Below are 14,521 nucleotides of genomic sequence, written 5' to 3'. Positions count from 1 at the left end.
CACAAATGCATACTCTGAATCCGGTCATGAGGAAGAACCAAACTCCCAAAGAAGAAACCTCTATAAAACAGTCACCTGTAATCTTTAAAAATATTAAGGTCATAAAGGTCAAGAAAAAACTGAGGAATGGTTCTGGATTGAATGAGTGAGTCTTGACAACTAGTAAGAACATGTGATCTTAGTTTGAATCCTTTAACCATAAAGGACCTAATGGGGCACTGGCAAAATAAATAAAATTACCAACCTTTGTTCAAAAACTTTTATTTACTATAAAGACAAAACACCAAAATAGGTACAAATACTATAAAATTGGTTCAATGGGGTAAAAATTTTAATTAAAATATCTCGATATATTTAAAATAACAAAGGATACATTTAAGCCAAATTTTCTTAACCCAGAGATTTTTTTTGTAACATTTGCTTACACAGTAAGGTGCTAATAGAAGTTAGCCCTTAAGCCCTGGAAGTCTTAGGAATCATAGTCACACAGCAAATATAATTTCATTGTGAAAGTGAACTTTGGTAGAAGAAAAATCTATAGGACACCTGAGGTAGTAGAACCTGGAATAAACAGCAGTAGACATTATTTACAACTTGAGTACCAAATAACATTAAGAACACAAAAATAATTACACAATACAATTTTCAGTCCAGCTTTGATCCAAAGAAAATAAGAATATTATATCACATTTGCATTGAGAACAAAACAAAACAAAAAACAAAACACCACAATTACCAGCAAGCTGAGGGAACTGCAAACAAACTCAAACAATGGATTTGGACAACTAGAGGCAGTTTGAGTTTGAAATGTGGTGGGCATGGTGATCTACAAAGTAATACTGATTAGCTGAGGTTCCTCAGTTTATACAGTTTACATTTCTGTCAGACACAGTACTGATCTGACCAGTGATCTTCCAGTACATCAAATGGCAAGAGTGCATCCGTTAAAGCTTGCACATGAGAAACTTGGAAACAATCTTATTAGAGCTGTGAAAAGAGCCAGTAGTCACACACACACACACACACACACACACAAGATAGAAAATAAAAAAGAAAGTCAAGTACAACACATTTAGAGCTACCAAACTTCACATTTCGGTACTATTTTTAACTCTTCAAATATTGCCAATCTTCCAAAACAAAGGAATGTAAAATTTCACTAACAGACACATTCACATAAAAAAAAAAGCAAAAAACAAAAAAAAAAACAAAAAACTGTCTTTTAAAAATTATATGCAATATATCCCTGTAAACTTATCTTGTAACTTATTTTACTTCCAATTTGTGTTGTACATTTAAAATGTACTCTATATAGCTTATTTAGTTTATCCTGAGTCTTTGAGAATAACCAATTCTGTTTCACTCTGCAACAATTCAACTGGCTTCTGAAGAGTTAAAACTTAACATCTCAAAAAGTTGTATTAAATATTTAATCAGTACTTGATTTTAAAAGACTCACAAAAAAAAAGGATAAAAGAGCTGCCATTTTCCTTCAGGATTGCATGCATCTGAATCCCACTCAGATGAAAACCATTAGATAATTGTGCAAAATCTAAGGATTAGCGTGTTAAGTGGAATCCATTTCACTTTTCTTTTTAAACACATTTTCAAAGTTCTAAGCAGATTTATTTTGTAAAAACGCTATTACTCATTGATAGTTGAGTCATTAGTTAATTTTTCTTTAATTGTCAGCCAGGCCAACTGGAAAGAGATGATGCATGGTAGAAGGAAAATAGCAGTTTCATGTTATTATTAGTGGTGGTGATGAATGATGGACTGTTACATACAAAGTAAAATTTCAATGGTGTGATGTTTCCTACAAAAGAAACCCATACATTAAAAAAATTCAAATAAATTTCAAGGTAATCTTGATCTTGGTTGTGAGCTGCATCACAGAGAATAGTAGATTTTCACTTAATTTATATTTAACCTGCATGAAAAGAGCAGTGACTGACTCAATGAAGGTAGTATTTTATTAAATTCCAATTTAAAAAACAAAATTAAATCTGTATTAAAAAAACTCTTGCAATAGCAAGATATTTAATAAACTCTAGTTCACATCTAGTTCTATTTTTTTTTTTTTCTGGATTGAAAAGATCACCTTTCCCTGAATATTAAACAAAAGTGAAGGTGAAATGAAAATACAGAACCAAAATTTCCAAAAACGAAATGATTGGGCCAACAGTAAAATGCACAGTGAACCACAACTGCCCAGGCTTTTAAAAAATAAAGGTCAACTGTGGTTCATAAAGAAGTCATCAACTTTTAAAAATATAGTTATTTACTGCTACTTATAGCATATTCTGACCTAAAAGAGGCAGATACTGATTTATAGCCAGTGACAAAAAACTGAACGGAACTGCAGAACCCCCTGCCTATGATCATGATATGAAATGGAAGAATAATTGAAACATTAAAATAGATCCTGAGCCCCTCAGCTGCTAATATTGCTGAAAAAGTGCTCCAAAAAACCCCAAAATATGCTTCCGTTCATTAGTCATGCAAACGTCATTGCTTTCCTGTTTACCTATGGCCAGTTCTTTGAAAGGCACGGTTTATAGTGTCTGCACAAACTGTGGACTTTTGCATACTAAGCTTAGGTACAGATCATGATTTGTCAATCACATACTTAGGTAAGGGTTCCCCACTGGTCTTGTTCATAGCTGTTCAGTGGCATGAAGGCCAGCAGATTATCAACGTGGTTCCCCACAAAAGTTTTTTTTGCTCTTGATGAGCATCCTGTCCCCAGTACAGTTTATTTGTATAAATGGCTACCATGTAGTACGGAAGACCGGATGCTTCAGTAGCTCTCTTGATGGAGGTCTGTCCTGAGGTTGAAGTTCCAAACACCGAAGAGCCACATCCCGTAAACCAGGAGACAAATGTGAAGGGATCGATGGAGCAGTAGTCGCACTTGCAATCTGTAAAAAACAAAGCCACTAATGTTGGAACATGCCACAATTGGAACTTTGGATGTACTAGTACATGTGCATAGATTTCATAGCCTCTGTATGGGCATCTTGTATACAGAAGCACTGAGGCTGAAGTGGATGGACTTCTTTCTGACAATCTGTGGAAAAACACCTGGTGGATAGGAGGCTTCCTTCAAGAACTTTCAAATTTTAGGATTTTAGAGTGATCAAGTACATCCTGATCTGATGGATCTGTGGTTTCCTTCCTGTCTCAAATAAACAAGACTAAGTGCATCAAAATGGTCAGACAGGTATCCAGTTTGCCATATGCTTTCCTCATATTCACTCTCCAGTATGGCTTGTCATCTTGGCTTCATCATGCATTTTCTAATATTCAGCACAGCGAGCTGTTCCAGTTGAGCAAAACCAAACCTGCCACTACCTCAGAAACACACCTGCACTGAAGGAGGAAGTTCTAGGAGTGTGAAAAGGGCTGAAAGAGGTTCTGGCAGGTGTGAGTTGCTGGGGAGCCAGTGCACAGGACTGATACTGTGCACACAGGCAGCTGTGTGGGCGAAGTGCTTCACTAAGACCCAGAGGTAATTTTGTTTATCCCCCATAATAACCCAATGAAGTGGGTGCTGTTATACCCATTTAATCACCAAAACAACAGAGGGTAGACAGAAGATGTAATTTCCCTATTCACCCGGCTTTATGGAGCCAGGGTTTGAAACCAGGTCTGTATGGCTCCAAAGCTGGAGCTTTTACCTAGCACATGTCTGGATCAAAGGCTAAACATCTCAATTATGCTATTCTCAAATGGAAATGGACAGAATGGATTTGAGAGTTACTGGAAAGGTAGAACAGACAGGATTTGGCACCCGACCCAGGTGTAAATTTTTTAAATACAGGAAATAGTAAATCAGCTAGTAAAAATTTGTGGATTACATACATGAAGAGCCTTATGTTTTTACATTTCAAAGTCTTTTTTCATATTTTTTAAAATGTTTTATTTATTTTTGAGAGAGAGATAAAGACAGTGTGAGCAGGGGAGGGTCAGAGAGAGAGGGAGTCAAAGAATCCGAAGACAGGTTCCAGTCTCTGAGCTAACTGTCAAAACAGAGCCTGACGCGGGGCTTGAACCCACGAACCGTGAGATCATGACCTGAGCCAAAGTCGGAAGTTTAACTGACTGACCACCCAGGCGCCCCTGAAAGTCTTGAGATACAGATTTACACACATTTCACCTAGGAAAAATGGCTGATTAATTGCTAACCCATTGTTCACAGTGACTTTATGGAGCCTAACTACTGCGAAAAATGAGAACCAACTGTACATGCTGCCAGCTTTCACTGTACCACATGAATCCCTACAGATGTATACCTACATAACTGTTTCAAGGAAGATCTGCCCGGACATTAGATTGAGAGTTAAGAAGAACCCATGAAAAATCTGCCTCCTGCCAATTTTAGGGGCAAGAAGTCATTTTTATATCACAATTACCTTAAATATCAAAGCAAGATGATTGGAGTGTTTTTCTGCATTCCAGGGTGGTTTAGCACAAGCCATTTCTATAATAGCACAGCCAACACTCCATACATCACAGCTCCTACCATACTGCTGACCTCTTAGTACCTAAAATAAAGCAGGAAGTTAATTTGGAAATAGGACTCATTAAAAAAAGAGAAAGACATTCTGTAGTTAGGGGTTCTAGCTTTTTATTTCAGACCAAAACAAATGGTACAAACAGCAATTCCATAGACTAGACTGATGTTTCATTTATTTCATCAAGTTTATGTGGTACAAAAATATTGTGGAGACCAGGGAGATTCTGAAGAAGGATCACATCACAGATTTCAAAATAGCCCCAGTGCACTTAAAGTGAACTATGGGGCCAGAGGACAACAAATTATACCTACATAGGAACACAAAGAGTTCCGAACACAAGCTGAATTCAGAATCACAATGTTTATTTCAATTTCTTTTACTACTACTAAATCCTGCTTCTCTGCCACCTCCCTTTGCTGTTAAGATTTCCAATTATGTGCACTTTGGGTTTACTAAAAAACAAGTAGTATAAATTATCCCACAATTCTTTGTTAGGAATAGCCTTTAAGGAAATCTACAAAAACCCATACTTTAAAAATTTTGTCAAGACAAAGATGGAAAGGCAGGGATTAAGAGTCTGAAATCAAGGATATCATTAAAACCTTATTTTTAGACCCATGGACTTATAAGTGGTAAGCATATAGTGAAAAACATGGCAAACTAATTTGCTATCATTCTGTCACACAGAACTCCAGATACTTTCTTTCAGCACATTCAAAGCTGCTTCTCACCTCAGGTGCCATAAATGCAATTGTCCCCAATAACTGTCCCTGAAACTCTCCTGCACCAGTTCCTTTTGATGCCAACCTGGCGGCAGCTCCAAAATCTGCGATTCTCAGTCTCTGACCTGTGCTGTCAATTAGCAAATTGGCGCCTGTCAACAAAAACAGCAAATGACCTTGTATGTTAAAAAACCAAAGGACAGATTAATATCTCAGTAAAATACTACTAATAGGACAATCAAAGAAGAAGTGGACATGTCAGAGGTTCAGAGAACTCTCCCCTCTCAATTCACTTCATTATTGCTGAAGGCACAAAGGTAACAACATGTAAAACAAGTAAAATCCAAATCCTCAGAGGGAAGATCAAAGTAACAAGGCATAAAGAGATAAAGGCAGACATTTAGTGAAAAGTTACTAGGTGTTGAAAACCTTTAACATAATTATTCCCAACAAAAATCTTCCCTCAACATTAAAGTTTTAATGTAGTTTACATCTTACGACAGAATTCCATTGAAAAATACCTAAGACCAATTCAAAATATACACTGTCAAATACCAGCCAAAGACGTTTATGTCCAGAAAACCGAAGCTCCTCTTAGCAAAATGAACTGCAAAATATTTGAAAGGCTTCTTCTCAAAGGAAGTTCATAACATCCCAGTTATTTTAAATAAAACCAGGAATGGGAAACTTGGGGAGGCAGTAGAGATCAGGAGACCAAGAAAGGTAATCAGAGACCTGAATTTTATACTTGGTTTGCTGTTAGCAGTACAATGGAAAAAAAAAAAAGCAGTAAGAATAGAAAAGTCACAGCCTCTCCAAGGAAGGCAGATGATAGGACTCCAAAGGTTCCTTTCACTTCTAATAATTCTAGTGATTTGAGTTACTCAAGAGAAACAGTCCCATAGTTGATCAAGTTAGAAATTATCAACAAAGGTCTGAGTTTTAAAACTACATTTGTTTTCTACCTATTGCTAATAGGTAGTAATGAAAAGAATTCCTACCTTTGACATCTCTGTGAATGATCTGGTTTTCATGGAGATATGAAAGGCCACGAAGTAGTTGTTCAGTATAGTTAATAACTACTGATTCCTTAAAGGCTCCATATTTACTGAGCAAATGAGCCACTGATCCCCCTGTAAGACAAACATATAATAATCGTTATCATAAATTTAAGCCAAATTAAAACCGTTGATTACACTTTAGTTACATAAGGTTGCACCACATGAACTCACATTCACGTTTGAAATGTTACATTTATACTCTGCATCAGAAGTGAGACTGATTTAAAAACACATTCCTATCAATTGGACATTTTCATGAAACTTTCATGAACTAGTTTTTTGGAAGTTGAAAGATTTCAGAAAGCTTTAAAACTTAACAGTTCTACACAGAACCATTTCTGAAAAGCACCATTCACCTCCCTGTCCTTTTGACAGATATACAATTTTTTTTTTTTTTTTTGAGAGAGAGCATTAGCAGTGGGGAGGGGGGAGGAGAGTGATTCTTAAGCAGGCTCCACCCCCAGCATGGAGCCCAATGTGGGACATGATCTCATGACCGTGAGATAATAACCTGAGCCAAAATCAAGAGTCCAATGCTCAACCAACTGAGCTATCCAGGTACTCCCAAAATACCTTAAAAAAATTTTTTTTTAAATGTTTACTTTTGAGAGAGAGCACATGGGCAGGGGCAGGTCAGAGAGATGAGATACAGGATCTGAAGCAGACTCCAGGCTTTGAGCTGTTAGCACAGAGCCTGACACGGGGCTCAAAATCATAAACTTCGAGACCATGACCTAAACCGAAGTTCGGCACTTAACCCCCTGAGCCACCCAGGTGCCCCCAAAATACCTTTTTTATTAATAAGACTTAAGTAAACAAATGCTCACATGTTATTTAGGAGAAGGTAAAGAGAATAGGAAGAGCCAAAAGATCCAACACTAGGCTTCATATTCTATTATCTATTAGCTGTGACCTGGGACAAGTTATAAACTGAATAAACCTCACTAGGAAGTATTTGTAATAGTCAACCTGAAAACAAGCATCAACCCAGCTACAACCAACATCAAAGAATGTATTAAGAACAATAGAAATCAATTCTTCAAACACAAAAAAATCTCAGAATTTAAACCACTTATTCATTCATTACATCCCAAGTTACTTTACTGTATATATGGTATATTTTAGGGTTCAATTTTATACTTCATAGCTTAACTTTTCCAACTTAGATCTCAAAAAACTTTTTTTTAATGTTTATTTATTTTTGAGATACAGCATGAGCTAGAGAGGAGCAGAGAGAGAGTCTCAGAATACAAAGTAGGCTCCAGGCTCTGAGTTGTCAGCACAGAGCCCAACGTGGGGCTTGAACTCACAAACCATGAGATCATGACCTGAGCTGAAGTCAGAGGCTTAACTGACTGAGCCACCCAGGTGCCCCTGCAAGTTTTATCTTAATTTCACTTTTATATTGTCAAGTTAAAACATCTCAAATCTGTCCAATTAATGATAGCCACCTGGAAAAATATGGGTCTTATACATAGGTTTTAAAAAAATTATTCTTATAAAAGAATGCTCTATAATCATTTAAAAAGAAACACTGAGGGGCACCTGGGTGGCTCAGTTGGTTAAGTGTCCTACTTCAGCTCAGGTCATGATCTCGCCATTATTGAGTTCCAGCCCTGCATCGGGCTCTGTGCTGACGGCTCAGAGCCTGGAGCCTGCTTTGGATTCTGTGTCTTCCTCTCTCTCTTCCCCTCCCCTGCTTACAGTCTGTCTCTTTCTCTCAAAAATAAACACTAAAAAAAAAAAAAACAAACACTGAAAAAGTTAAAAAATTAGAGACAGTGAATATTTTATTTGTATTTAAATCAAAGACAAAATGAAATATTTACAATTCATATTATGTTAGGGGTGATTTGCTTTTAGAAATTCAAGAAATTGGGGCACCTGGGTGGCTCAGTTGGTTAAGTGTCCAACTTTTGCTCAGGTCATGATCTTGCAGTTTGTAGGTCTGAGCCCTGTGTCAGGCTCTGTGCTGACCGCTCAGAGCCTGGTGCCTGCTTTGGATTGTGTCTCCCTCTCTCTCTGCCCTTCCCCAGCTCACACTCTGTCTCTCTCAGAAATAAACATTAAAAAAGAAAAGAAATTCAAGCTATTTAATAAAAATAAGTGTTCATAAAACTGTTTTTCCTTCATTTAATATCAACCAAAAAGTTAAATTCATGTACTATTATTGGTAATTTAAAATGTGAACATACCTGCCATCCATTCGATGAAGAGATTATAATTGCTCTTTTCACATGTGGCTCCCAACATCCTAATGATGTTAGGATGATTCAAATTGCTCATCATTCTGATCTCTTCTCTTAATGCTTCCACTACTTCTTCTTGCTCAGAAGATGTATTTCTGACATATGTCACCTGTTTCAATAACCATGTTTACAGAGTTTTGAATTCTGATGAATTTCTATTTACAGTTTTCACTAACAATCTGACCTAAATTGGACAAATTCATATTAGTTATAAAGTAGATGCTTTATAAAAAACCAACTAAAATGCTTTTAGATAGTAAAGGTGTAGCTTAAGCAGTGAAGTATCAGAAAAATGACCAAAAAAGGGACACAGCCAATCCTCCCAAACTGAAGACAGAATGAGAAAGGCCTATTCATGGAAGAACCAATGTGATTTAAAAACAAAAACTTCATGATTTTCTTATTTTGATAAGCATGCTCATCATGAAAAGTAAACTACCAGAGGCCCCGAGATGATGGTGCATTCGTAACATTGCTAAAAGGAGTATGAAACCACACCTCTGTTTATAAAAAACACAAACAAAAACCAAAAAACAACCACTATGAGGCCCATCTTGATGTTGGATCTTAAAATCATCATGCAGTCAAGTACTTTCAGGGATCATTTATATAATTTGTTAAAATAATTATGCTTCAGCTCTTCAATAGAATTCATGATACTTTTGATGCTTTGGCAGTGTTTACTTTGAAATTTAGGTTTCTGAAAATCAAGGGGCTAAAGCATATACACAAAGGGAACTAGGCTTTACTTATTTGCTCATGCTTCAGTTTTATAATTTAAATAATTTATGTGCTCACTAGATACTTATTTACCTGTTTAACAGCCATTAAAGTTCCAGTTCCCACATCTTGAGCCTGATAACAAGAAGAAAATGCTCCAAGGCCTATCTGCTGACCTTTTAGCCATTCAGTGTCTTCTCTGTAAGGTTGCTTTGCTTTGGTATGTCCTGGTAGAGTTTCGGGTGTCTACATATTAAATGAAAGCAATCTTTTTACTGTTAAGTTAAAAGAGGAAAGAAAGATCTGTGAAATTAGCCTGGCAGGATACTAGTCTTGTTTTGTCTGGCTTCCCATACCACCTATAAAGCCGACCTCTGAATGTGCAGTGTTGGTGACCAATGTCAAATGCAGAAGAAGTGATCGTCATTATAGAATCAACCAGAAATGCCTCTGAAATAGTCAAGGAGTGTCTATGTTTAAGCAATGACATGATATTATATACAGTGTATAATTCTATGTGAAAAATTGCTTCTAATGATTAACTTGTGTTAAGAACATCATTTCTGAATTAGATTTATTTTCGCTTAGTCCAAGGAAACTCTAATCTCTTTAAGACTATACTTACATCCTGTTGAATAATGATGATATCTTCTCCATTTTCAACCTGTAGTTGAGGAACTATGGGGAGGGCATCCTGAGACGCTGACATTGCCATGGCAATTGCTAAAGCTTCTTCTTCTTCAGCTTCCATCTTTTCTTTGCACTTCTGATTATGATTCACATCATCTTTGTAGGTATCATCATTTTCATCTTTTTCAGGAGAGAGGACAGCAACTTCTGACTTAAAAGTTACTGTTGTGTCACTTGAAGGCATAGATGCTTCAAGAAGGTCCTCAATGCTGGAATTGAGTTCTGTATTGACGTCTAATCGGCATTTCTCTTCTACTGGGGTGAATACTGTCTCGTCACTGGGTATAACAGCATTACTGTTATTGGTGCTGCCACCAAAGCTGTCATCACATTTGGAAGTACTGTTCAGATCAAGTGTCATGCTATTCTTTGAGACATCTCCCTGTTTACTTGTATTACCTGGGGTAGGTCGAGATGGCTTTGGCCTGTGTATAGTACTAGACGGCAGGGGTCTTGACTGAGTAAAGATGGGGGAAAGTTTATCTGAGTCTCTGTTTTCAGAACAGTTTCTCTGGAACTGTAGAGAAAACTTGCGCTGTGTTTGAGGAGATGCAGAAGGTATTTTGCAGGGAATGAAACCCTGAGGTCTATGCTTAGAGAGATCTGTTCCGGTGCCAGTTGGTGCAGATGGGGAAGATGAAGAAGGAGTTGACAAGGATGGAAACACTAATGGGGAATGATGAGATACAGGAGAGGAGTTCAAACATTGACTGTGGGGTCTGCCTTTAGTTTGAACCACTGGCTTTGGTTGCTCCACTGTTGTTGAACTAGAAAGTCCTACTGAAACGCTGCCCAGCCTGTCAGTAATGTCTTCTGAATTGGCACTCAGTTTTGTGGCACACAGTCCTTTTCCAGTTTTCTCTAAGTGGTCTGTGCGCTCAAGAGAGCTGTTCTCTGTGGTTTCTGGAGAGCTGGGAGAAAGAGATAACTGCAAAAAGCTGTCACGTTGACCATCCAAGTTGTCTTCTATGCCCAGCTGGATGGCCTCAGCGATTTCCACCTCATCTGCAATAGCCATCAGACGACGACGCATCCTGGTGAAATGAGTGGAACTGGAAACATTCAGCATTTCTAACAGTTTTGAAAATACATGGGGTACTGCAGTAACCATTCTTGCAGAACTCAAATATATCCTTCGAGAGAGTTTACCAACCATTGAGTGGGAATTATCAATGGACTGCAAAGCAAAGGTTAAGAGGGACAGCAGCTTTTTATACCTGAAAGAAAAAACACATTCAATTACTAGACAAGTTAAAATTACTGTAAAATACACACAAATAAAAAAAGGTATTAATTTACAGCTTATACATCTAAAAACAGTCCTTTCAGTACAAAGGATCTATAAATTTTTAACAGGCCAGGCTTGAGGCTTTTATGTCAATCAAATATTAAGGTATTAGTAACCTATATATGCTCTGTAATTTCTAAGTCTTTCATGAATCTAAAATGTGTCCTTTTTAGGGCGTGAGGGGTAGGCTGGGGATGGGGTAGGAGGGAAGAACAAATAACATATTTGCAGAAGAAAAATTACCTGACTTCAACAGGCTCAGCTTGTGAAACATCAGTACTGGCGATATGAGGGTAAAATTCAGCAGGAAATTCCAACAGCAGTCTGTCCATAAGACAAAGGCGGCCCAGAAGTTCTTGCCAGTTGTTTGATTCAGTTTGGTTTCCAAGAATACAACTTAAGACATAATCAACACCACCAATACCAATGGATCCTACAGAAAGGAAAGTAGTAACACATAACTGAAAAATAGTGATACTAAAATCTAAAACAAAACATGATCAAAATAGCATAAAGGCCAAGAAAAATACTCTAGTTATATTCATTTTAAGTACTGTTTAGATTAATTCCTATTTCTAATGTTAGCTGACTGAATCAATTTACACAATTACTTCAAAATCCTGTATACAGCTGCCTTATCAGAGACTATACAATTAGGGTAAGACCTGCTACATTTATTTTAAGTAAAAAGATTTTACCAGCTTTAAGTATTTCTCTGCCAACTGCCAACTCTCCTGCTTGGCCTTTGCACAATTCCAGCAGTGTTGATATAGATAGCTGACTTGTGCGACTAAAAATGAAAGAAGCAACATTAGACTTGGATCTTGGATAAAATACACATTAGAAGGACAATAGTTATGTAATGCCATATGAAAAGGTGGCAAAAAATAGTTCCACCACTAAAATCACATTTACAGTGTTGCTACGGATAATATTCATTATGTAAGGTCTAATTTCATAAACTTTACTTCATCTGTGTTAAGCACAGAATCTTAATAGTGGCTCTTAGCAAGCACTGATTTAAATAGCAAACCAGATAAAAAGCATATTTTGATTATTTCATTAAAGTAAAAAAGGCAGAAGACTCATTTTGATTTCTGAATTTTCACTCAGAATCTCTTGAATTAAAAACAAAAACTTCCTCCAAAACCTTTATGTTCTCTTATATAGCCAGAGAGAATTCCAAATTATCTTAAAACTTCTACCGTATTTATAATGTTCCGTCAGTGAAGCAACCAGGTGAACAATCTAACTTTAGAATTCCAGAAGGCATACAACACACAACTGCCACAAAAGCAGTGAAGTTTTCAGAAAAATACTGATTCTCATATTGAAAAACCATGTGATTTTTCTATGCATTTTGCAAATTATTTGTCAATTTGCCTATTAATATTTTTCATATATTACAGTACTCTCTTGAATAAAGAAAACCTCTAATACTGTCAATTCATAGGCTTGGGTAGAGAAAAAAATGGAGGAAAAAGAGTTTATGAAATGAGAAGCAAATCAAATCTAAGCACCTAATTTTTGAGACTGGCTGCAAACAACAGAAGGCGATGGAGGGAAGAAGACGGGGGCTGGGCTGAGAGAGCTCCAAATGGGTTTAACGGCAGACGCACAGCAAAGGCGAATCCATGCTTCCTACCACCTGAAATGGGCTGGTCATGAAGAGGCGAGAACCACCAAACAATGTTCTCAGCTACGCTCACTAAGTGAAAAGTGATCTTTTCCTCCAACTTGACAGAATGGGAAAATAAAAGCAAACCAGTGGTCCCATAAAAGCACAGCTTGAGCTTATTTTTTACTATGATTATGCCTCACTTCTCTACCTTACTATCTCTACTCCTCCAGTTAGCATTACTCTTGATCCCTGTCAGTTTTTACATATATCGCAATTTGTTATTGTTTTAAATATTAACTATCATAGAGTAAAATTCCATTATACAGCAAATATGGAATGGTTTGTTTTTTTGAAGCAGGTATAATGATTTTATTGGTTCCTATTCTGAGTAATTCATTCTTTAAAATGAGTTTATATAGGTATCACTTCCTATTCTTTCCAACTGGACTTGAGATTAAGAATACTGCTTTCTAACAAAAGAACACAGTAATGTGTTTATCCATGCAAAAACCAGTTTGTTACCCTGGTTTTTACTTGCCATTTGCCCTTCTCCCTAGTGCTCAAAAACTTTAAGTGTTACATTTTAATTTCGAATCTAGTAATAGAAAACAATACTCAAAGCCTCATTTAATAAGTATGTATCAAATACTCACCAGGTGTGAGGCTTTTTGCTAGGCTTTTACTATAAGAGAGTTTGAAACGATTCATCAATAGGGTCTTACCTATTGGCATCTGCACACTTGACTAGGATGGTGTCTACAACTGGCCGGAGAAGTCTCTGCAGTTTGATTCTTTCTGCCAAACTATGGCAAGGAGTATAAACCAGCATGGCTCTCAACGTTTTCTGTGGGAGTGGGAGGGGAAACCTGAAGGTCAGTTTAACTGCATTTGAAAAGCATCAGAGACTCTAGTATAATGTGAGACAATTTAATAAACACAATAAGTAATGGCAGGAATAGATTATAACCCATAAATAAAAAATCCATGAATCCATACTGATACAAATAAAAAACTGAAGAATAAATAGATGGGGTAGAAAGAAATACTCTGAACTATTTCTACAATTTTTAAAGTATGAATTTCAAAATGAAAAGCTTCCAATGGCTGAAACTGGAATAATACGAGCAACAATTTAAATGATGACAGGATTGCATTATAACCTAGAGACTAAAATAAATACTCATCAGCCTATATTGACATAAACTTAAAAATTGGATAAAAATAGATGGGGCAGAAAAGACACCTCCTCTTTATAGAAGAATTCCTATTGATGTAGAAGGAATGAGAAAAATAGAAAATCACCATTAGAATACCACAATAACTGCTGTAGACAAGATCCACTGACAAATGCTAAAATCACTGGGCCAAATTCTGAAGAGAAACAGGGTATTTGCATAGTCTCAAAGTATCTGCCTCAAAACATTTATTGTCACTTTATAGCAAGAAACCCAGTAGACCTCACCTTAACCAAGTGATGAAGGACAGCATCACCAATACTAGACACATCAACATCATGTATCCCTTGACACAGTGCACTATAACAGAAATGCATAAACTCAACCTAGTCATGAGGAAATTGCTATCAGATAAACCCAAAACGAGAGACATTCTTCAAAATAAGTGGTCAGCACACTTCCAAAGTGTCAAGAT

General features: G+C 36.8%; 1 protein-coding gene across 1 annotated transcript in view; it reads right to left on the bottom strand.

Moving 5' to 3' along the window:
- Positions 1-245: 245 nt before the first annotated feature.
- MAP3K1 (mitogen-activated protein kinase kinase kinase 1) overlaps positions 246-14,521 on the bottom strand; it is a 74,654-nt gene continuing 60,378 nt past the window's right edge. The window contains exons 11-20 of the mRNA XM_077773053.1: positions 13,594-13,715; positions 11,949-12,040; positions 11,494-11,683; positions 9,898-11,179; positions 9,366-9,518; positions 8,499-8,661; positions 6,244-6,375; positions 5,252-5,394; positions 4,416-4,547; positions 246-2,921 (exon numbers count right to left, since the gene is read on the bottom strand). Coding sequence (XP_077629179.1) covers positions 2,772-2,921; positions 4,416-4,547; positions 5,252-5,394; positions 6,244-6,375; positions 8,499-8,661; positions 9,366-9,518; positions 9,898-11,179; positions 11,494-11,683; positions 11,949-12,040; positions 13,594-13,715 — 2,559 coding nt within the window. The 3' untranslated portion in view covers positions 246-2,771. The remainder of the gene's footprint in view (positions 2,922-4,415; positions 4,548-5,251; positions 5,395-6,243; positions 6,376-8,498; positions 8,662-9,365; positions 9,519-9,897; positions 11,180-11,493; positions 11,684-11,948; positions 12,041-13,593; positions 13,716-14,521) is intronic.

Source organism: Crocuta crocuta, unplaced genomic scaffold (assembly GCF_008692635.1).
Source record: "Crocuta crocuta isolate KB4526 unplaced genomic scaffold, BGI_CrCroc_1.0 scaffold107, whole genome shotgun sequence".
Lineage (NCBI taxonomy): Eukaryota > Metazoa > Chordata > Mammalia > Carnivora > Hyaenidae > Crocuta > Crocuta crocuta.
This window is presented reverse-complemented; position numbering and strand designations above follow the sequence as displayed.